The sequence below is a fragment of the Coregonus clupeaformis genome, chromosome 10, assembly GCF_020615455.1.
Source record: "Coregonus clupeaformis isolate EN_2021a chromosome 10, ASM2061545v1, whole genome shotgun sequence".
Taxonomy (NCBI): domain Eukaryota; kingdom Metazoa; phylum Chordata; class Actinopteri; order Salmoniformes; family Salmonidae; genus Coregonus; species Coregonus clupeaformis.
Window position 1 is genome coordinate 38,096,078 of NC_059201.1, and position 24,502 is coordinate 38,120,579.

A 24,502-nucleotide genomic window follows, 5' to 3' on the forward strand; every position below is an offset into this window, starting at 1 on the left:
ACGAGTGTGGCGAACCAAACTACCTTTGCTACACTTCACCCTTCTTCGACCACCTTCTTTCTGAATCGACTGAATCCAAGTTACTGCACCAATGTGACTGGCTGGGTTTGAAGCTGGGTCGCCTGCATGCCATAAGTCTATTAGCACGTAGAGCTAAAGCCTGTAGGCGTTTGCTCATGGAGCCAGCATGTTTTCAGGCAAGGTTACTCATGACTTGGTTCACCAAACCACCTGTTACAATAGTTAACATTTAATTATAAAATGGAAAATGTATTTTCTCTGCCCTAGATTTGATGAAATCCCAGGCACATGCATGTGTTGAAATATTAAATGTAATCACTGACACTTGGAAGGACATTTGCATATGTCCATTTGAACTTAGACCAGCTCTGCTAGTTTTTCCGAGACCACAAAATTGCACAGAACTTCCCTATACAATCCAAGTTGTTTGCTGCTGTTCAATTACCTTTCCATGTGTGCACTAATGCCGGATCTGGATACCTTTGCACAGATGGAGCCAGGGGGCATCTTTCCAGTTTGCAACAGTCTAAGTTCCAATCCACTAAGAGACTGTACTTGTTATGGAAGGAACAATGGTTCAACAGCATGAATTTCACACCAATCATAATGAAACATAAATGTGAAGTCTTGATAGTTGTAATGATCTATCAACAATGGGTTGCATTTATATGGCACTTTTAAACTCAAGGCACTTTACATTGTTCTGGGGGTACATGACACTAATATGTATCCATATCAATACACAACTTATAACATGGACCTCTTGGAGGACAGCATTGTCATTTTGCATGGGAAAGAAATGGCTGGCATGCAAAAATAAAAAGAACAGTCCACAACATTCAATGTAGAACCAAGTTCACTTTTATTGTCCTGATTTAATGCATTTTCAGGTGGGCAGGTTTACCACCCCTTCACAATCCATACAGTTTTGAAATGATGTTTAACACTTGTATGCCCTTTATAACGTCTCATGAAAACTTCTGACCCCTCCTCCCCCAACATAACAAAAACTCCTCCTCCGCTTTTGCGCTCTCAGCCCGCCTTCCTTCCAGCAGTTCTGATGAGTCACTTAGCGGCCTGCCATGTTAAGACCCTCCTTCAAATAAATGTCCTCTGACCCATCTCCTGGCTGACGCTGCTTTAGCTGGGCATTAGCCTGCGGGGTTGCGGCGAGGACAGCCTCTCCCTGAGCCGCAGTATGAGAACGATTAGCAATTAGCAGAGTGGCTTACTGCTTCAGAGGAGCTGGCAGGGAGAGGGGCTTACCAACAACGCAGCTATGTTACAGAGTTGTCTTTAAAATGGAGGAAGGAGGGGGCAGTGAGACGGACTAGACTAGTTGTGTGCAGCCTAGCGTACATTTTGGCTATTGGGTCAACCTTGGGTGACTCACAAAATCTGGGAAATGACTGCAATACAGTTATGGGAAAAGGATCAAAATTAAACAAACTGAGCCCATCACTCAAGTTATTTTAGTGAGGCTCCGACCAATTACCATTTTCCTGGGAATGGACCCTGTACTTTAGTACTTCTCTTGGGACTCATGAGTGTCACGAATTTTCAGGATCTGCAAATAAGTGTTTTTCATGTCTACAAATCCCCCTTAAGCATGTTGAGCTCATGGTCCTTACAGAGTTTCTGACTATTAAATTGAAATGCAGTAACACTGAAATATAGTCAGCTTTTGTGACTGGAGAGAGCCAAGCTCCTGTTTTAAAGTGACACTACCTCTGGAAAGAGTGGGTCTGCTGCAGAGACTGGCCCATTCAAAGGAAGCCCCAATCATTTCACGACAGTTGATTTGAGCTCTATCACAGACTTACATTAACCATACTGCAGCAAGTTTGCATCTTCAGTTTCTTACAATAATATATATATATATATATATTTTTTTTTACACCCCCCCCCGGGAAACAGAAACAAACATTTCAAATGAAGAATAAGTACTAGAATATCCCCACCCCACAAAACATAAATTTTCCAGGGAACACATTTCATATCCTGTCTCTGGATTCAGTGTGACAACCAGTAGGTAGATGCCCCACAGGAATACCAGAACAGTACATTTTTGGGCAAACATTCTAACGCAGGTTTGTAAACATAATGTTTCCCTTGAGCTCAAAGGAGCTTGTTTATTAACGATATCATGAAATAAAGACTCAAAAGTTGATTTTCAATATCATAACCCATCCATCCATCAAACTAAATCAGCATGAGTTTAATTCAAAAACAGAAATGCTATTCGTAGTTCTTCCACAGTTCTGCTGCACTGACAAAACTGGAATCAAGAAGCAAATAATACATTTGTCATCGTAATACAGATTTGTCCTCTGGTGGGTACATTAGTTTTTTCTCATCAAACAGAACACAGCCCGTTTTCCTTTAAATAAGCTGGCGAGGCAACGCTGTAGTCCTTCTAGAGATTTGCTACTCTAGAACAACCTCCCAATTAAGAACATGTAACTTTAGCCAGGTTGATCCTGAGGGCTCTGGCTCTTCAAACAAAGACTAAAGCAGCTTTTTTTTTTTCCTTAATTGTTTTGTTTCCGTTTTTATTTTATTTTTTATTTGTGTTTTTGCCTGCCCCAACCTCTTAATCCTCCCTACCCCCGTTTTACATTGGCACCCACCCACACACAGGTCATACTCACACACACAAACCACCCTGACCTTTGTAGTCCCTATTGAAACCCCCTCACCTCTCAAAAGGTACCACTTAACCCCCCCCCCACCCCCCCAGACACACACACACACACAAACACTGGTCTGTGTGACCTGTAGCCAGGTGGATGTAGTTCCCCGTGTTGCCGTGGGGACCCTAGAAGTCTCAGCGACTCGACATTGCAGTGTAAACTAAACACCTTAAGGCACCCTTTTGCACTGAGGGCAGAAACACTGGTGGTGCTCAGGGTAGCATGCCCCTGCTGTCAGGGGACGATACTCCTAATTTACCCCCCACCCCCACGGCCATTATAACCCATGCACGCACACACACACACACACAGGTGTTGCGTCTCAATTGTCTCAAGTGGATTCCTTTCCTTGAGCCCTCTACTTCACAATGGAGATGACCCACTTTGGACAACTGGGACGCAGCATGGGATCTCCTCTCACGTGCAAAATTGCTTCAGAAAGTCAAACACATAAGGCCCACGTTTTTTTGCATTGCTTTTGGAAAAGATAAACTTTTTAAACAATAAATCTGTGGACCGCTTCTCCATCATAACAGTCCAAAATAAATAGATCTCCCTCTTTTTATATACTTAAATACAAGTGTAAGTATAATATTTTCTCTGCTTTCAAAAATAAGTTTAATTTTTGTTGTTCATTTTTAGGGATAAGTCCTTCAAAAGGCAAGAAGAGTTAAGTATTTCACCCTACCCCCTCACACATAGCTCCTTTCCTCTAGACCAGTGTTGTAGAAATGGAGAGGAGCTTCAGGAGAAACCAATACGAGAAAAGGTAGGGGAGTGGGGGGCAGTGAATAAGAACTTGAAGATTGCAGGAGGCTACAGTACGCAGCCTGTGGAATCAAAGGTAGAAAGAAAGGGTAAAGGAAGGAAGCGGTGGCAAAGGGGTCTGAATAAATAAAAGCCAGTTGGATCCCCCTTGCGCTGCCCACCCACCCCTTAAACCACCTCAACACAGTGGTCTTGAAGCTGGTGCTCTAGCGCCAGGACTGGGCCCTGCGCTGGTCAAAGTCAGCGATGAGGCGCTTGATGTGGGCCAGCTTGTTGTGCAGGTACTCGCAGCGCTGCTTCTCCACCTGGTAGTTTGGGCTGTGCTGCAGGGTGACACACACACAAAGAGATTAGACTCCATAATATGTTACCTTAGAAAGCCATTTATAACGTTTTTGGTGTACAGAATGCTTGCTTTTGTTGGCGGCCGCCCTGCGCTGACTAAGACTGGACAGCTGTTGTCCTTAAGCCATTTTGGCACAACTTTGGAAGTATGCTTGGGGTCATTGTCCATTTATGCTTGGGGTCATTGTCCATTTGGAAGACCCATTTGCGACCAAGCTTTAACTTCCTGACTGATGTCTTGAGATGTTGCTTCAATATATCCACATAATTTTCCTTCCTCATGACGACCATCTATTTTCTGAAGTGCACCAGTCCCTCCTGCAGCAAAGCACCCCCACAGCATTATGCTGCCACCCCCGTGCTTCACGGTTGGGATGGTGTTCTTTGGTTTGCAAGCCACCCCCTTTTTCCTCCAAACATAACGATGGTCATTATGGCCAAACAGTTCTATTTTTGTTTCATCAGACCAGAGGACATTTCTCAAAAAAGTACGATCTTTGTCCCCATGTGCAGTTGCAAACCGTAGTCTGGCTTTTTTAATGGCGGTTTTGGAGCAGTGGCTTCTTCCTTGCTGAGCGGCCTTTCAGGTTATGTCGATATAGGACTCGTTTTACTGTGGATATAGATACTTTTGTACCTGTTTCCTCCAGCATCTTCACACGTTCATCTCTAAGAGACAGAACGCGTCGCCTTCCTGAGTGGTATGACGGCTGCGTGGTCCCATGGTGTTTATACTTGCATACTATTGTTTGTACAGATGAACGTGGTACCTTCAGGCGTTTGAAATTGCTCCCAAGGATGAACCAGACTTGTGGAGGTCTACAATTTTTTTTCTGAGGTCTTGGCTGATTTCTTTTGATTTTCCCATGATGTCAAGCAAAGAGGCACTGAGTTTGAAGGTAGGCCTTGAAATACATCCACAGGTACACCTCCAATTGACTCAAATGATGTCAATTAGCCTATCAGAAGCTTCTAAAGCCATGACATTTTCTGGAATTTTCCAAGCTGTTGAAAGGCACAGTCAACTTAGTGTATGTAAACTTCTGACCCACTGGAATTGTGATAGTGAATTATAAGTGAAATAATCTGTCTGTAAACAATTGTTGGAAAAATTACTTGTGTCATGCACAAAGTAGATGTCCTACCCGAGAAATTTGTGGAGTGGTTGAAAAACGAGTTTGAATGACTCCAACCTAAGTGTATGTAAACTTCCGACTTCAACTGTACATAGCTAGCGATTAGTGTCATGTAAAGTGTTGGTCCCATGTTTCATGAGCTGAATTAAAAGATCACAGAAATGTTCCATATGCACAAAAAGCTTATTTCTCTCAAATTTCGTGCACAAATTTGTTTACATCCCTGTTAGTGAGGATTTCTCTTTGCCAAGATAATCCATCCACCTGACAGGTGTGGCATATCAAGAAGCTGATTAAAAAGCATGATCATTACACAGGTGCACCTTGTGCTGGGGACAATAAAAGGCCACTAAAATGTGCAGTTTTGTCACAACACCACAGATGTCTCAAGTTGAGGGAGCGTGCAATTGGCATGCTGACTGCAGGAATGTCCACCAGAGCTGTTGCCAGATAATTTAATGTCCATTTCTCTACCATAAGCCGCCTCCAGAGTCGTTTTAGAGAATTTGGCATTACATCCAACCGGCCTCACAACCGCAGACCACATGTAACCATGCAAGCCCAGGATCTGTACAAACTGTCAGAAACCTTCTCTGGGAAGCTCAGCTGCGTACTCGTCGTCCTCACCAGGGTCTTGACCCGAATGCAGTTCAGCATAGTAACTGACTTCAGTTGGCAAATGCTCACCTTCGATGACCACTGGCACGCTGGAAAAGTGTACTCTTCACGGATGAATCCTGGTTTCAACTGTACCGGGCAGATGGCAGACAGCGTGTATGGCGTCGTGTGGGTGAGCGGTTTGCTGATGTCAACGTTGTGAACAGAGTGCCCCATGGTGGCGGTGTTGTTATGGTATGGGCAGGCATAAGCTACGGACAATGAACACAATTGCATTTTAGCAATGGCAATTTGAATGCACAGAGATACCGTGACGAGATTCTGAGGCCCATTGTCGTGCCATTCATCCACCGCCATCACCTCATGTTTCAGCATGATAATGCACGGCCCCAAAGCTGAAAATGTCCCAGTTCTTTGATGGTCTGTATACTCAGACATGTCACCCACTGGCCATGTTTGGGATGCTCCGGATCATCGTGTACGACAGCGTGTTCCAGTTCCCGCCAGTATGCAGCAACTTCGCACAGCCATTGAAGAGGATCGGGACAACATTCCACAGGCCACAATCAACAGCCTGATCAACTCTATGCGAAGGAGATGTGTCTCTCTGCATGAGGCAAATGGTGGTCACACCAGATACTGACTGGTTCTGATCCACGCCCCTACTTTTTTTTAAAGGTATCTGTGACCAACAGATTAATATCTGTATTCCCAGTCATGTGAAATCCATAGACCAGGGACTAATGAATTTATTTCAATTGACTGATTTCCTTATATGAACTGTAAAATCAGTAAAATCTTAGAAATTGTTGCATGTTGCATTTATATTTTTGTTTAGTGTATACTGCATTATTTGTTTTACTTACTTCTCTCATTTTATTGTACTCCTGCAACACTTCTTCATGTACTTCCTGCAAAAGTTTAAACAATGCTTTCATTTACATGAGAAAAATGTGTTCCAGTGACATTTTACCATAAAAAAATGTTTAATATGACATGGTACTCTGTGGTGTAGTTTGTTATACTTTGACCTAATACTAATGGTGCGTTCACGTGCTGTCAGAGTTATCGGCAATACGAAATTCAGACTGGGACGTTTCACTTGAACGACCCTCCAAGTAGTAATTACTAGTGGAAAACTCTGAGAAAATGTTGTTACCCGAGTTGCGATGTTTCACCACTGACCTTTCACCTTTTAAACAAAAAGATGACATATCAGTTTGACAATTACAAACTTATCAATGTGGATAATGTAGCTAGTTTGACCATAGTGTCAATGCAAGCTAGCTAACTTTATTATTAGCAAGGTTAGCCATCTTATCTAGCTAGCTAAAATCGAATTGGTAGAACAATTGTTCCGACTTCAAAAGCACTTGAACAAAATCATGTCGGACTTACGACTTCCTTATTGGGAAGTGTTGCACTTCCGACGAGCACGTGAATGCAGCATTACTCTGTGGTGAAGTTTGGTAAAATCTGGCCTGGTACTCTTTGGTGTAGTTTATTATAATTTGACCTGGTGGTGTAGTTTGTAATATTTTATCCTTGTATTCTGTGGTGTAGCTTGTTATAATCTGACCTGGTACTCTTTGGTGCCGGGCGGCAGCCTCCTGGACTGGGTGTCTAGATGGTTGAAGCGGCGGGTGATGTTCTCCACGCGGGCATGCAGGACGCGGTACTCCTCGTACTCTGCGTTGAATTCGTCCTTGTAAGTCTGCCTCTGGTCCATAGACACCACTGCCGTGTACTTCCTGTACGGGGACAGCAGCACAGGACAGTGATGAGGACACATTAACACACAGGGTCCTTCAAGTGTATTTGAGAGGGGTAAAAGGCGATACCATCCCCCAAAAAGGCTGATGGTTGGTAGCAGTGGTGCTCTTTTGTGGAAGCCTTATGTCCCACATAGGAACAAAGAGTATTAAGTAAATAAGTAAAAAGGGGGTAGCACTCACCCTATGTAATCTGGCATCACAGTGGTGGAGGATAGGTCTGATGAGTGGACTGGCCTCTCTTTAGTGTCTGGGGAGCAGCAAAGACACACGTCAGACGATTATTCTATATAACCAACTGACATCTGAACAGCTCTCTTCACTAGTAGTACCCTTAAACTTAAAAAGTATGAGCTATTCAAAAGTACTGGTCTTGAAACAGTTGTTTAAAGGCAGAACAAAGAGTCAAACGGAACCCATGGACTGATTTCTGAGTCTGCTGCTCAGGGCAGTCCATTATTTGCCAACCTTAATATCATATTCTAAATATAATAAATACTACATACTAAATATCAAACCCCCCCAATAAATGCTAACCTCCCGTTATTGGTAATTGTGAGGTTAACATGTCTTGGGGGGTATGATACTTGTGCCTCCAACTTTCTCACTCATTATTCACGATTCATTCAGGGTTATCTGTAATCATGGTAGCATCCACATTAATATAGAAGGTGTTCAAAAACATTATATTCTTAATTTACAATAAAAGTGACTACAAAATGACACAGTACATGATTTACCGTTCATTTCATATTGGATACGACATAATCTGAAACAACCAAAACAAACTGCAAATACATCCAACAAGTTTGAAGAGTCACAAGCTTGATGTAGTCATTGCGTGCTAGGAATATGGGACCAAATATTAAACTTGACTACGTTAATTCACATATACACCGAGTGTACAAAACATTAAGAACACCTTCCTAATATTGAATGGCACACATACACTATCCATGTCTCAATTGTCTCAAGGCTTAAAAATCCTTCTTTAACCTACCTCCCCCCCTTCATCTATACTGATTGAAGTGGATTTAACAAGTGAGATCAATAAGGGATCATAGCATTCACCTGGTCAATCTATGTCATGGAAAGAGTTATTAATGTTTTGTACACTCAGTGTAAGTTAATTTGTCCAAATACTTTTGGTTCCCTAAAATGGGGGAATTTATGTACAAAAAGTGCTGTAATTTATAAATCGGTTCACCCGATATGGATGAAAATACCCTCAAATTAAAGATTAGTCTGCACTTTAACCTCAGTCATTGCATCATTTCAAATCCAAAATGCTGGAGTACAGAGACAAACCAACAAAACATGTGTCACTGTCCAAATCCTTTGACCTCACTGTATGTACAGTACCAGTCAAAAGTTTAGACACACCTACTCATTCCAGGGTTTTTCTTTATTTTTACTATTTTCTACATTGTAGAATAATAGTGTAGACATCACAACTATGAAATAACATATATGGAATCATTAAGTAACCAAAAAAAGCATTAAATCAAAAAAGATTCTTCAAAGTGACCACCCTTTGCCTTGATGACAGCTTTGTACACTTTTGGCACTCTCAACCAGCTTCATGACGTAGTCACCTGGAATGGATTTCAATGAACAGGTGTGCCTTGTTAAAAGTTAATTTGTGGAATTTCTTTCCTTCTTAATGCGTTTGAGCTAATCAGTTGTGGTGTAACAAGGTAGAAGACAGCCCTATTTGGTAAAAGCCAAGTCCATATTATGGCAAGAACAGCTCAAATAAGCAAAGAGAAACAACAATTCATCATTACTTTAAGACATGAAGGTCAGTCAATCCGGAATATTTCAAGAACTTTGAAAGTTTCTTCAAGTGCTGTCGCAAAAACCATCAAGCACCATGATGAAACTGGCTCTCATGAGGACCACCACAGGAAAGGAAGACCCAGAGTTACCTCTGCTGCAGAGGATAAGTTCATTAGAGTTTCCAGCCTCAGAAATGTGCAATTAACTGCACCTCAGATTGCAGCCCAAATAAATGCTTCACAGAGTTCAAGTAACATCTCAACATCAACTGTTCAGAGGAGACTGCGTGAATCAGGCATTCATGGTGGAATTGCTGCAAAGAAACCACTACTAAAGGACACCAATAAGAAGAAGAGACTTGCTTGGGCCAAGAAACACGAGAAATTGACATTAGACCGGTGGAAATCTGTCCTTTGGTCTGATGAGTCCAAATTTGAGATTTTTGGTTCCAACCACCGTGTCTTTGTGAGACGCAGAGTAGGTTAACGGATGATCTCCGCATGTGTGGTTGCCACTGTGAAGCATGGAGGAAGAGGTGTGATGGTGCTTTGCTGGTGACACTGTCAGTGATTTATTTAAAATTCAAAGCACACTTAACCAGCATGGCTACCACAGCATTCTGCAGCGATACGCCATCCCATCTCGTTTGCGCTTAGTGGGACTATCATTTGTTTATCAACAGGACAACGACACAAAACACACCTCCAGGCTGTGTAAGGGCTATTTGACCAAGAAGGAGAGTGATGCAGCAGATGACCTGGCCTCCACAATCACCCGACCTCAACCCAATTGAGATGGTTTGGAAAGAGTCGGACCGCAGAGTGAAGGAAAAGCAGCCAACAAATGCTCAGCATATGTGGGAAATCCTTCAAGACTGTTGGAAAAACATTCCAGGTCAAGCTGGTTGAGAGAATGCCAAGAGTGTGCAAAACTGTCATCAAGGCAAAGGGTGGCTACTTTGAAGAAACTAAAATATATTTTGATTTGTTTAACACTTTTCTGGTTATTCCGTAATTCAATCTGTGTTATTTCATTGTTTTGATGTCTTCACTATTATTCTACAATGTAGAAAATAGTAAAAATAAAGAAAAACCCTTCAATGAGTAGGTGTGTCCAAACTTTTGACTGGTACTGTACATACAACCGAGATACATGCTCCAACTCACACAATGCAATGCAAGCATCCCATCATGTTCAAAGCATGCACACACTTTGCCCTTTCCTAGCATGTATACACTTTCAATGCATCAGTCAATGCCTGGTTATCCAATGCAGTAATGCATTGCTGGCATTACAAAACCATGGATTGGCAGTGTTTTTTGTTTTTTTTCCTGACGTTTGAAAGCGACCACTACATTACTTGAAAACAAGACCTTTGGCAATCAGGCCACGCACGCTAATAAGCAAGCACACATTTCCCTTTTAAACAATGCTTTCAAGCATGAAGCCAAACCAAGACATTAAGGGAGACTACCTTCGTCCGGGCAGACTGGGCTCTTGGCGGGGATGACTGGCGTTTGTCTCTCCTCCCCCTTGGTGCGGTGTCTCTTTCTGGGCCTCTGAGCGTCCTCAACCGGCACCCCTCGGGGGCTGACACCACGGCCATCGCCTGTACTGCGTCGCCCATCTTTGCGCCCCTCTTTCTCTTTCTCGCGGTCCTTCTCTTTGTGCTTCTTGGACTTTTTCTTGGACTTCTTGCTACTGCTTGGCGAGGGAGGGGGGACAATGGTAGAGGATGAGGATGATGAGGTGGAGATGGTGGTGAGGGCTGGGTGGCTTTGGGGACTGGAGCTGGCCGGTGGCGGCATGCGGGGGCCATAACGGTTAGCGGTCCTGCCCGGGGGGCTGGAGGTGGCTATCGGTGAGGAGGAGGAGGGGTCCAGGCAGGTGGAGCTCTGGTCCAGGGGCAGGTCCTGGGTGCCACGGCCCTCAGGTGTGCTGGGCGAGTTGGAGTTGGAGCCCGGGCCAGGCTGATGCGACGGGGGAGGGCGGTGAGAAACCGGGAGCTGGGAGGGAGGGGGGAGGTGGTGGTGGTTGATGGGCGGGCCAGCCGTGGTGGTGCTGCTGGCTGGGAGAGACGAGCGCTTTGTGGTGGTGGTGGCAGCGGCGCTGTGGTGGCTGTCGTCCTCCTTCGGGGGGCCGCGGCGCTCTCTAGAGGACGAGGTGGGAATGGGAGTTGGGGTGGCGGGGGGCCCTTGGCTGGTGACATGGGAGATGCGGGGCTTCTTGGGCATCAGTGGGTCGGTGAAGTGAACCGGCAACTCTGGCTGGCACTTCTGCTAAAAGACCATAACCAAACCATCAAACAAGGATTTCTATGTTGATTGAGTTATAAAAAGGACAGATGATTCCTTTTGATCTTAGTAAACAATTCATTGAATAGGTTTGAGATAAAATCTCTCTTTACAGGAGAGGCCTGGTCATCCAGTTTGGCTTGTCTGTTGGCTTACATGCTGGTTTGTGCAAGTAATACTGAAAGTGTTTGTGTCCAGCAAGGTGTACTGTTGAGGGGTTACCTGTGGGGAAGCCGGGAGGCCATCTTTGGGAGGACTGCTGGAGGAAAGTGTCTCAGTGGGAAGTCCCAGTTTCCTGAGAGAAAGAGGGCAGATGAGAAGGACAACTGACCGTAAGCAGATGCTACACCATCACTACATGAGGTCCCGTTTGCAATAAATGGAGGGGCCTGTTCAGGAGGGTGCAATGTCAAAAAATGTTCACACAGAAATGGATTGTGACCTACCGGACCAAGATCCCGTTGACCTGAACGCGGTCATCCTCGGAGTAGCCCGGCCAGTCCCTCTGCACATCGCGGTATACAAAGTCCTTCAGAGAGTAAGAGTTATCTTTGGGGTTCAGGTTGGCCACCTGCGGACAAACACACGAACAAGATCAGCAGCGTCTAATTTTGTAGTCGTCCAATAATTTGGGAGCATTTAAAGCAACAAATACAACTGCTTGTACTACTTTTGTCTCTTTTTACTTGAGTCAACCAAATCCTAAGAGTTAAAGACTTTCTGTTAGTGCCTGCCCTACTTGCGTCAACCTGGGTATAAAGTCAGTGCATTTAACTAGCATTTAATTGTCAAACCCAGCATCTCTATTCTCAATCACAACATTATGCAAATCCCCAAGCAAGTCTGTGTGTTGTTTTTTTATGTACCCCAAGCATGGGGTAGTTAGCATTGTAGTCAGACAACCCGTTGGCTTTAGGAAAATAAACCAGTTTGAGTATGTCATCTATAAATGTGTGCGTGCTTGGTATGTGTGTGTGTATGTGTATAAGACTAATGGCTTTAATGTATAGCTGCTTGATTCTTGCTGTGTGCTATGTTCAGTAGTGGTGAATGAAGGTCTTTGTATTACAGGGAACAGGTCCTCTCAGTGATTTGCATTCTGTGGTCTAACGCCTAAGAAGGGTGAAGAGTCCTAGGGGCAAACAGGGACATTTGTCTTCTCATGCACAGTGCTACCAGTTACTCATACTTGAAAGAAATATCTATGACCTTAAGTGCATATTAAGGAATCCCTTTATATCCACGTATTATATATTTTAGCTCTGCTAAACCATCTTGTCTATGTGTTCTAGTGCTGAGCGATTAACAGACATCGGTTTTTAAAACAACTAATTGACCGACATCGGTTCAATCAATCGAATTTCATTTTGTTCTGTTTTTTTCTGTGAGCAAAATGTGCAGTTTCTCTAGAGATAAGATCAACCCGAACTGTGCGATGTAGTAGGGAGTTGTAGTTTCCAATAGGCCAATAGTGAACATAGTTTAGCACAGAAAACATGGTAAATAACTACAATGACCATAATCCATTGCGCACCTACTTGTCCAGTCTGTTTCTTTTACGCCTGCTAAATTAGAGAGAAGAATGCATGATCGAGATGGATATTAACTCGAGAGCAGTTGCTTTGCGAGGTATCTCTACCTGAAAATACATGATCTACTGCAAGTGATTGATAGTTGGTATTCAGCAGTCATAAAAGTATGCCTTAATAACTTTGAAGAAACTTCTCAAATAATGATTTTGCTGGACAGCATAGACAGCAGCTCTATAGAGATGAGATGACTTGGAATGAAAGTGATCAAATAAAACAAATGTAATATACACAACTTATTCAAGTGAATAAATTATGGTTAATAAGTGATCATGTAATGGGCAATCACTACCATTATGGGACTTTTATTAATTATTTTATTCTGTGTTACAGCATTCAACCCACATATTGCATAGCGCATGTAAAAAAAAAAAAGTGAAACTGAAAACAGTGATTAGAAACTAATTATCAGCACTAATGTGTTCCCCTACCATTTTCAGTGAGGGCTCTGTAGATGTGTTGGCCCCTTCTCCCCACAGGTTACATCTGAAACCAATAATAAAATGCTATCCTCCTCCCTCTCTCTGTTACTCGTTGCAGGGCACTAGCCTTACTTGTTGCAGGGTGCTCCCCAGAGAGCTGCGGTCCTTCTGGCTGACCCCGTCCCGCTGCAGTCTGGCCAGTAGCTCCAGCTTCTTGTAGGAGCGCAGCGCCAGCAGGTGGACGAGGCGGTCGCGGTACGGCCGCTGGGACACCGGGTTGTTGGCAAGGCACTTGCGGATGGTGTTGGCTGGGTTAATAGGGGTGGAGCGTTTGCGCTCCGCAACTGGTTCGGAGCCTGACGGCGCTGGCTTGCGGATCTGGACTTTCTTACCTGATGTTAGAGAGGGGTGAGGAAGGCATAGACGAGAAATGTATTTATTTGATCAGTTTTTGTTTCTCTGATAATTAAATGAACCAATTAGATGTTTTCTTGCTAATACCTCAGAATTGAGTTTTCAGCAGAAACGACTATCTAACTAGCAGCTATGTCGCTTGCTGTCAATCCCACAATTAAATTTTTTATCAACATGACAACATTGTTATAGGGTTATTAGATACTGACTGAAAGATAAGGACAAAAGCCAGCAGAGACTTGGAACCCTAGAGGGTCAAAGTCATTAGGCAACCATTTTGTGTTCGGAATTGTATGTGGATTGAAGTTGAACTAACTGTGCGCTACTAGTACAAGGTGTATCATATAAGGCTGATTTGAAGAGACTGAGTTCCCAATGTAAATATCATTAAGAGGCTACAGAGAATCTGGCCCCCAGCTCATTAGGCTTCTGCTTAGTCAGGATGCTTTGACATTTCTCCATACTGCTCTCAGTGATCATGAAAATCTAAAAGCTCTTTAAGAGATTAAGATTAGAGAGAAACGTGTACTCTCGTCTGCCCCCGCTTCCCTTCGTCTGGGCAAATGCTGATAGACTGCGAGAGATCTCTAAGCACACAAACCATCCACACATTTTTGCTGTCTCAGCCTGGTGAGAGACTGAGGCATGTATGATGCGTGCATCAGCTGCGAATGAGCTTTGCCTGCAGCATTTGGCCAGCCTAGTGAGTCTATATGGTGAACTTACAGTGGGAGATAAAGACCACACAGCAGGTCTGTTGGTTTGCTACCAGAATGACACGTTTAGTGTACTAAACTCTGAATGGCATCAAGTAAATTGGATCTTATTTATGACAAACACTGTATAGGGTCCCAGACCAATATACCTAACTGACATAGCATAAACACACAAGATAAATGAAGGTTAGGTCTCATTTTGCTAATGTTAAATAGGGTGCTTCTACTGAGCCAGTTGTTACATGCCCAAACTCCACCCCTTTCCTCTGCTCCCCTCTCAGTTTCCATCTGGGCCGTTGTATGCAAATGAATCCCCATTGGCAGGAAATACACCGAAAGAGGGTTTAACTGATTTTAAGTTTCTTAGTGAGTGGGACTTTAAGTTCAGAGCCACGACTAGTAAAGCAGATTTCAGGGATTCCTGCAGTCAACTATAGTTCCAGAGTGGTCCTAGAGGTAGAAGAATAAACCTCCCACCAAAGATAAGAATGTGCTTCCTGTTGAGAAAAAACGCAACCCCAATGAATTATGTTAGACAACAATACCAATTTATATGTAGATAACGGGAACTTTATTTCTACGGGTAACCGTGGACAAGCCCTGAACATCCCCCCCCTCCACTAGGGCCCTATAAAATCTGTTTAGTTTTTTGCCCAATTCAGTTTTCCCCAAAATTAAGTTGTTTTCTCTATTTCGTTTTTACAGGTTTCAGATTTTTTCCTGTTTTTCAGGTTTTCGCTGTCAAAATCACAATTTGTTTTTTTATTATAGAAAAAAACAATTGATGATGTTCTAAGTCCCCAACAACGATTAAACCACATCCGGAGACCACTTTTGAGGTCTGGGAAAAAAATTGAATAAATAGTTTTTTGGGTGTAGATGCCCTTTAATTCAAGTGTGCACCAGCAAGAGACTTGCTTGGTTAGAGGTGTTTCTGTAGCAAATATGTGATTGCAGTTTGCTAAAGAAATCACCACTGGATTGATGCAAATAATCATGATATCATTCTGCCAGATAGACTACTTTGTATGTAAATGTAAAATTTAATTGAGGAGCATTTCCATCTACCAGAAAACAGTTGTCATTAGCATAATTGCTAATGGCTACACAAAGTGTTATACAAATGCGCACCCACAGAGAGGGGCATTTCCGCACTGTTGCCTCTTGAGAAAGATGAAGGAAAATACAAATTATATATTTTGTTCATGTCTTATAATTTTGGGCAAATTAATACATTTTCGAAATCAGTTCAATATATTTAGGAGTTCAATAAAAATAAATTTTTGAATTCCGTTTTAATTTCTGGATTCCGTGATTCCGTCCGCATCGCAGATTTTATAGAGCCCTACTCCACCCTCTCCATGATCGTTACCATACACTGTTGTGAGAACAAGACAGATTTATACTCTAATATATCAGATATAAAGACATCTATGGGGAACACACATCTTTTACAGTTCTATAGCTGGTAGCAAACGGACCATTAAGGTGACACCAAACCTCTGATGTTGCTTTATGGGGCAAGAAAATTAACTATTTGCCAGTGAAGCTCAGTATATGGTTGTCTGCTGTGGGAGAACTGAGTCCCAAGTCAGCGGAGGCAGATTTGGCATGACCAGTTACATCAACACTGAGCTGTTACATTGCACACTCTCAATCTCCATCTCCCTCGTATCTCCACCGGCCAGACGGGACGGGAGACCGTGAGAGAGCGGAGACCCAAATTAGATTAGCCCGAGAGTAACTTTTACTTTTCCACTTGCCCGACCTCAATCCAGTTGCAGTGTATTAGAAAGCCAAGACAATTGGTTTACAGGTGTTGATGTGTGTGGGTGTGTGTGTGTGTGATGGGAGAAAGTTGGGCTATAGGCCAGGGTTGTTGTTAAATTAGCACTATTTGGAGAGTGCAACTTTAACCCAGATATGGCTGTGTTGGCAGACTGCGTGTCAATATTCATAAATAGCCTCCTTCCGTCACCTTGTGTAACCACCAGGCACAAACAATGGAAAAGTGGGCTTTAAGTTCCATTGCTTTTGACCAAGGTAGTTCTTCAGAGAATCAATGGTTCAAAAAGAGAGGAGGATATGAAAACCAAGCCATTTTGGAGTAGTGGGAACCTGCCTGTGAGAAGACTACTGTTGGGGGGTAGATTAGTGCATGGAACTTGCCTCTGAACTGGCCCCCAGGCTTGAGGACCTTGGTCCCCCGTTTGCGACTGTCCTCCTCGGCCTGCGTCATGCGGTCCCGGGTCACCTGGTAGGAGTCGTTGGTGGCACACACCGTGACTTTGTCCTGAACCGTCCCCAAGGACACCAGGTGGGGGGTCCCTGAGCTGGAGAGGATAGGGAGAGATTTCAGTCATACAGCACAGGGTTTTTCCATCTTGGAACCAATTCAATTAAACCAATTACTCATTGACAAGGCTCAATGACATGGTCAAATTCTGACACCAGAGTGACATGCATTCTAGTTAACCAACCAGTTTACAACAATTTACGTTGGGTCTTCGGTAACGAGCAATGCTCTGTTTAGTTCCAGAGGGTGCTTACCTGGACACATATTGTTGGATGCACTCAAAGCTTCCCTGAGGGTTGTCCTTACCCACGTTGGACAGATAGAAATCAAAGTTCTGAGATCCATCCGGAGAGTCAGTCCTTGGGATCTTAATACGCTGTGAGGTTCACATCAAAAGGACAATTAAAGAAACTGAATTTTCAAAAATAAATATTTAACCACAGAAAACCAGGAATGCCTCTCTTTGCCCTCAAGCGTTACGCATGGGTGAGGAATTGCTTGGAAGTATTCAATCATTCTAAAGGGGGTGTGAAATGGGGATTCATTTTGCTCTATTGCTATAGCTTCGGGTTGGGGGAGAAGAGATTTTGCTCATATTTGAATGTGACAGAGTCAGTCATGCCAAATAGCAAACCATCTGTAAAAACACTTCTCAACTGGGCCTCATTTCTCATGGTCTCGTAACATTATCTCTTTACAGCGATGTGTGTGTGTGTGTGTGTGTGTATTGCCTCTGTCAATATAGACTGATCTGAGTTATGGGATCTCAGATGAATGAATGTGAGCTTGCATGACAGACAGATCTTTGAGGTCTAAGTTGCTGGGAGTGTGAGTGTTGACAGTCTGCAGCTGGGCCCAGAGCACAGGGACCAGACTAGGGTTGCTACATTCTGGGAACTTTCAATAAATTCCCTGGTTTTCCAGAAATCCTGGCTGGGAATCCTCCAACCGAGATATTGGGAAAACCAGGGAATTTATGGAAATGTTGTAACCCTAGTCTGGTTCCTGTGCTCTGGGCCCAGCTGCAGACTGTCAGAGCAGTATTTATAGATCTTGAGACATTGGAGAGTTCAACTCTTCATAGTGCACAGCCCGGGTTGTCAGGGGTTAACCGGATGCTTTCAGAGGGGTGGCAAGAGTTAGGCAACAAGCCTCCAAATACACCTCGTAGCTAAACAAATGCGCATTTCACTGAAACCAAGACAATCATTGGGTCTTCAACAACAGTGGTCAGAATTCTCTTATGTCTTGGCTATACCACCAGCACTCAAATGTTAACTTATTCAACCTTTCATGGTTGCTTTAAAAAAAACTCAGTCTACCAGCCACAGGGTTGACCCATAGTACTGTAGCGCTCAAGTCAAAATGAAGATTTTAGGTGTGAACATACTTACCCCTTGGAGTCCCTTGAATTGTATTGTTGGCCGCGAGGACGGTACATTCTGAAAAAGAGAGGAAGGGATTGGACATTTTCAACGTAAGTGTCGACTGCGAGAAATGTTCCATCATAATCACTCGAATGTCACTCTGTTACAACTGGAGTTTCACTGAGCTGTGGTGGAGAAAAACACCCAAAGCTTAGTGACAAAAGTAGGCTATTCTGTCAACCAGTCACGGCTCATATGCTCCTGGCAAATCACCTATCTTCTTAACTAGCTAGCAAAAGTGTGCTAGCTAGCATGTTTATAGTTTCATTCATTTCTGATGAGGAAAATAGCAGTAAGAGTAGGAATTAGCAACTCCCTCATGTTGAAAGCCATGTAGGCCTAAATCATAGGCATCTCAAACAAAGTGGTCAGGCATATCAGCTTTACCTCAGAATTAGCAAGTGCAATTTATGTCGGATTATGATAGAGCAAATCACACGTAGTCAGATTACATCAGCAGGTTGTATATAATGGTAGCTACATGGGGAAACATTGGCACTGCAGAATAGGTTCTTCCCTGGCTGTTTTGAAACTTCAGGAACTTCCCTTCAGCAACTTTCCCTTAACAGTGTACACTGAAAATGATTAGGGTAAGTAAACTTGCACGGGGACATACCATTAAAATGTCCCAAAGTTTTTTTCCTGGGCTTACAGGCCATAAACCATTTTCTGAGCTCCCAACATCAAATTAAAAAAAATCACATTAACACAGCCTAAGCCACGCAAAATTCAAGAGTTATCCTACATTTGTGGACCTTCAGCATAAATATATTTAGAGTTGGCTAAGGCCTAGTCTCAATCACACAATATTTTAGTTCTGGGTTTCCAAGATTATGCATTACCATACTCCCATCATTCAGCCATTTCCAAACAAACGCAATTCACTCTTTTATTTTGATATCTATCCTCAAACATTAGATAAGTGATAGTTCACACAAAAAAATTGCAGTTCACTTCACACACCAAACTAACTAGCTATAGTCCATCAGCCCATGATGAGTAAAGTCCTGTGAAGTAAAGTGTTCTCTTGCATTTGGGCTGAATGCTGAATTCGGCAGTTTACTCTACAGAAGTTTGTAAAACCAGCCACAGCATTTCACCCATCCCCCAACACACTCACAGACCATCCAGTCCACACATACACTCCTGATCACATTTCATGCCACCACACAGAGCCAGGGCTAGGCAGCTTTCCCACTCCAGTAGATATAGTTCAGCCCCCACACAAATCAGAGAGAGAGAAAGAAACAAAAAGCAGGCAGTTTTGGCTGCTCAGTCAGCAAGAGATGGTAGGCTGGTCTTTGCAGCATACAGGCCTACTGTTACACTTCCAATAAGGTTGTTGGGTCATCAGAATTTAGGCCTGGGCTAACTACTAGGACTTGGAGTAGATTTTAGTATAGATGTTTCATTATCCCCCTACGGCAATATACCTTGCAGCAAGTAGGTCTAGTCAGAAACCATATAGATATAAAACATAGGCAATACAAACACTTGTGTGATGTCTGCTAGGGCTATCATGTATTTTTGTGTCCTGTTCTGTACCAGTCAGATAGTGATGCTATCCCCTTAATTGTCTAACTTTGATTGGCTTGTCAGCTTGTTCTAAGCGCCTATTCACCAAGGCGGTGTTCCTTCCCATAGCACCTACTGACACCCTTTCCACCCCAGACTTGAATTAGCCTACTCTAGAGGGGTATACTAACTACGAAACAAGCTAGATCTACTCAGGGCTTTCTAAAGCTAGCCAGCTTTAGTTAGCTCCCCATTCCAGCTCAGGCTTCATCTGTACTACGACGGTGGATATTTCTCATCCGCCTGCCGCTATCTCTAGCAGGCTTGTAACTGCGCCAGTTTCTCAATTTCAAATGAAATAATTTTGATCTGGATTTAAAAAATAATAATTAACTAGGCCCTGAACATATGCTACACCGAGTCTGACTAGCTTGTTGCTGGAATTATGTAACTGTTGTTGACAGTCCATTGAACTTCCCAGGGCTCCTGGCCTCGGTTGATCACAGGGCCCCGTTTAGTGCATCTCTGTTGAAGTGCATCCATATAATACAGGTTGTAGGCCATCGGATTAACACGTTAGCTTTATTTGGTGCCTACAGGTTGGTTCCGTAACAGCATCTGTATGGGTCCACAATGACCAGAGGCAGATATGATAGGCCTCTGCTACAACAATTTTTATCAGCACAAAATCTGCAATTCTCTTGTAGTGTGAGATGTGCAATAACACGTTTTCAGAAGGGTGATCAGCAATTGCCAATGAAAGCTCGCCAGAGAAGAAGCCAGTGAGATGATGTATCGCACATAGAAATCCTATTCAATTACTATTACCGTATTCCTAATTCTAAGGTATCGCATCACCCTGAATGTGGCAGGAGTCTGTTTTTTTTAGACAAAGCCTAATCGTTACAGCTCTGAAGTTCACAAGCAATATGATTCAATTCAAAATGTAGGCTATTGGCTAGATATTTCAGCTCTGTATGGCAAACGTGAGTGCCTGACTGAAAACGTTTGAGACTGCTTTGAGCCACAGCTCGTTCTAGCTAATCTAATCATCACTGTATCACATACTTGTTTTCGCGAGACAGCGTGGTATAGACAATCCTAACGACCAAGTTAAGAATCTTATAGTGTGTGACCCCTGTACTATGCCACATCGTTTAGTGTGCGCACCAACCACTAGGTTGGTAAAACGAAAAAAGGAAAAACCGTCAGATTGACTGTTAGAGTGTCATGGCTAGAACGAATCTAGCTTTTGTCAAATTAACGTCAGATTTGACTTTTCATAGCAGGTTATAATTATTTACGCAACATGTTAGGATAATTAACGTAACAGGTTAGGATAATTAGGTTAAGGTTAGAAAAAGGGTTAGGGTAAGCTAAAATGCACAAAAAAATAACTTGACGCTAATTTGACAGAAACTGGATCCCATCTAGCCATGACCCTGTTCAGCGGCTCAGCGATGTTAGGATTTTGAAAATCGTGTAGAGTACACACGGCTTTACAGTACTGTAGCTTTAAGAGAGAACACCAGATTAGAAGTAAAAGGAGAGAACCCCAGTAGTACTCATCGAGTGAATAGTAATTTGAGGAAAACAGCAAATACTCCGATCAATTTAAATAGGCCTAGCTATAACGTCTTCATAACAAATCGCAGTCAACCTACAACATATCCTAGGGTACTTGACTGTATGCTTACAAATATTGGCAAAATTGGTCGTAAAGTTACTCGCCTGGGGAGATAGCTAGAGAATGTAACATTCACATTTAAATCAAGAGTTTAGTCATGAACATAACGTGCCATGACAAATTGACGAACTTTTAGTGTGGAACGCTAGAGCAACTGGATAGGTCTATAGCCAAAACAATATGTTATAATATGGTGTAACCTACTGCCAATCAAATTTTTTGGGGGGTATAAAACCAACATTTTGATGTGGATAAAAGGAAGTGACAATGCCAATGGAGTGCATTTTATCATTTTTGAATAAAGGTGATTTTTGGGGGAGATTATTTAATATAAGTGGTCAAATACACATGTAAGAAAATAGATCGACCATGGTGGTGTGAATATGTAAGTTATATATTTTTTTTGAAATATTGAAAACTGGTTATACCTCCCTATAATGGTAGCAGCCGGTGACAGTGTCTAAGTAAACACAAACTGTTGACAACTGTATCTGACTACTTTCAACATTAGCCAATTTATTTTGTAATTTTAGTAATCTGTCACTTTAATGTATCTGGCTAGCTACCTTTGTTAGTAGCTAGCCAGCTTGCCAGGTAACGATAACGTCATTCGAGAAGAATTGCCTTCTCAGCTAGATTGGCTGTCTAACTTTAGACTATTGTCAGACATGCCGTTTACATCTGCTAACTTCTTTATAGCTAGGACGTTTGTCACTTATAGCCCCCAGCTAACTACGTTAGCTAGCTAAACGTGTAATGTTAAACTCTTTTCCTAACATCTCCAAACGCCCCAATACTTACTGCAGTGTCAAGCCTCCTGAACATACGGTAAATTATCATTAGCGAAAGATGTCACGCGAAAGTGTCATCCAAATATTCATCTATTTCACCAAACAATGTGATCAGTCTCATATTTGAAGTGTTCGCTTGAGTAGAAGAAAATTGACTTGGCCGGGGATATTGTAAAGTTAGCTATAGACAGCTAACGTTAGCTCAAACTGGCTGTGCGTGGCAGTTTGTTCACCAGTTTTGATAGCGTCGTATAACATAAAGTATAAGACATATATTAATTCAACTTACCTTAGCGGTTTGGTGGCTCTCTATTGCTCTGAAAGCTGTCTCTGTCAATTTTACGTGCAATACGGTGACTCGGTCTGCATTCCGTCGGCCATAATTCAGTCCATACCTCCCATCCTCGGAGAGCGCCGCCATCTTTACCAGCCCTCCACCATCGTCCCTCTGACGTCCGAGCATATAGCAACTCTACCTCGCTGAAATTCAAGGGAGGGACTTCCACAAAGGCTTGTTCTAGATTTTTGAGTCTGATTGGGTTGACTTTTTCTTTCCTCCCTCAGAGACTTCACTCACGCAGTGTATGAATGCTAGTACAGTTCGTCATTGTAAAACTATTTGAAGGGTAAAAGTGATCGATCGAATCAGATGTGTTCTGTCCACTATTATGTCATAGAGCTATGTACACTTGGAATTGTATCAGTCACGTCATTATGCTCAGCAACAGAACAATCTTCACTGCTATCAGTAATGTATGTGTGCTGACATGGTACAATGAACAACGTTTTTATTGCTGACATTTTTTTACTCTATAAAGTCATACTGACAGGGATTACTTTGAAATCTATTATTTTTGTTTGCTTTTCACTGACAATTCAGAATATCACACAATTAATATATATTGAAGGGTTTTATAAAATACTAGCTATATTAGACCTGATGAGCCCCTCATAGTATAGAATATTAGAGGAATACTGGCCAAACCAGTACCCATGGAACAGCAGTTGTCTCAACCTTTTTTGGTTACACATTTTGCTCTGCTGTGGATAGGGCAAGTACCTCCAGGGGTACATGTAGGCTACCCCAGGTTGAGAACCACTGGTCTGTAATGCACATTTTTTTATCAGGCTTGAACATAGTAGGGGAGTGGACTCAAAAGGGCATTAAAGCACAAGTCTCCTTGTGTGTACACACCTGCACTATCTCTCCCAGTCAGCCCCCACAGAAGGTTGATTATGCAGCATGTTTTGGTGTGGTGTAGCCTCAGGCAGGGTGTGGGAAAGCCTGTGTGAATCCAGCAGATTACTGTAGCCTGTCTACCACACCCATCCTGTCAGCTTAGTCAATTTCACACACACACACACACACACACAAACACACACACAATAGAGAATGACCGATAATCAGCTGGGCCGATATATCGGGCCGACATTGGCCTTTTCTAGTCTATCTGCCCTTCTGTATCAGCTTTGCCGATAGTCCCGCTACATAGCAAAACTGCTGCTATGCCAGCCACCACTCACCACCTGAGCCATGAGCACTGCACAATGCCGAGGAATGTCTAGCTGGGAAAATCTGCAGAAGCAGCAAGCTAGCTCATTCTCCAACAGAAAGGTGCAGTATTGAGAAATTGATGAATTGACACAGTGACCAAAATTGAACACCTGTTGCAAATATTAATTAGCTTTGTGTTGACGTGCCTGTTCTCTAACACACACACGACATGCCCAGACATGAATGCAATAAGCAAGCTAGCTATGTGACCTGTTAGCAAAGATTACAAGAACTAACCCTTTCATCTGTAGCGTTAGCTAGCTAGCTATATTAGCTACTATGCTAGCTAGCTGGCTAGATAAACATGGTGCTAAGATATCAGATAGGAGATAATAGCCAACGTAGCTAGCTAACGTTAGATGGTTATCATTTTGAACATGCACCATTTTTGGCAACGAGCCATCTGACATGCCGTGTAATGTTAGCTATTTACTGGTGTGCTGATCTGACCAGCCGCAATCGTATCCTTAAATTGACAGTTGAGAGTCGGATTAGAGTACTGTCGTAAAAGGGAAAGAAGGAAGTGTTTTAAAATGCCTAAATAAAGGTTGGCAATAGGTTTAGATACCTAAAAATCTTTCTGCATGTTTATGGACCAAGAAAGCTGTAGATCAGCGCATGTGTGTGCGTTGACTGCGTGGCCACGCACTTCTCCAACTCAATT

General features: G+C 42.9%; 1 protein-coding gene across 2 annotated transcripts; it reads right to left on the minus strand.

The window, feature by feature from the left end:
- Window positions 1–859: 859 nt before the first annotated feature.
- LOC121575509 (RNA polymerase II elongation factor ELL2) lies at window positions 860–22,885 on the minus strand. 2 transcript variants are annotated; one of them, XM_041888637.2, is made up of 12 exons: window positions 22,573–22,885; window positions 18,258–18,305; window positions 17,118–17,239; window positions 16,737–16,900; window positions 13,570–13,829; window positions 11,873–11,997; window positions 11,649–11,721; window positions 10,607–11,408; window positions 7,537–7,603; window positions 7,161–7,332; window positions 6,448–6,492; window positions 860–3,805 (listed from the first exon to the last, which is right to left on the minus strand). In XM_041888637.2, the coding sequence occupies exons 1-12, from the start codon at window positions 22,744–22,746 to the stop codon at window positions 3,689–3,691; spliced, it is 2,169 nt and encodes a 722-aa protein (XP_041744571.1). In that variant the 5' UTR covers window positions 22,747–22,885; the 3' UTR covers window positions 860–3,688. The 2 variants fall into 2 exon arrangements, with proteins under 2 accessions (XP_041744571.1, XP_041744569.1); XM_041888635.2 differs by having other exon boundaries at window positions 10,607–11,411; window positions 22,573–22,884.
- Between the last annotated feature and the right edge of the window lie 1,617 nt (window positions 22,886–24,502).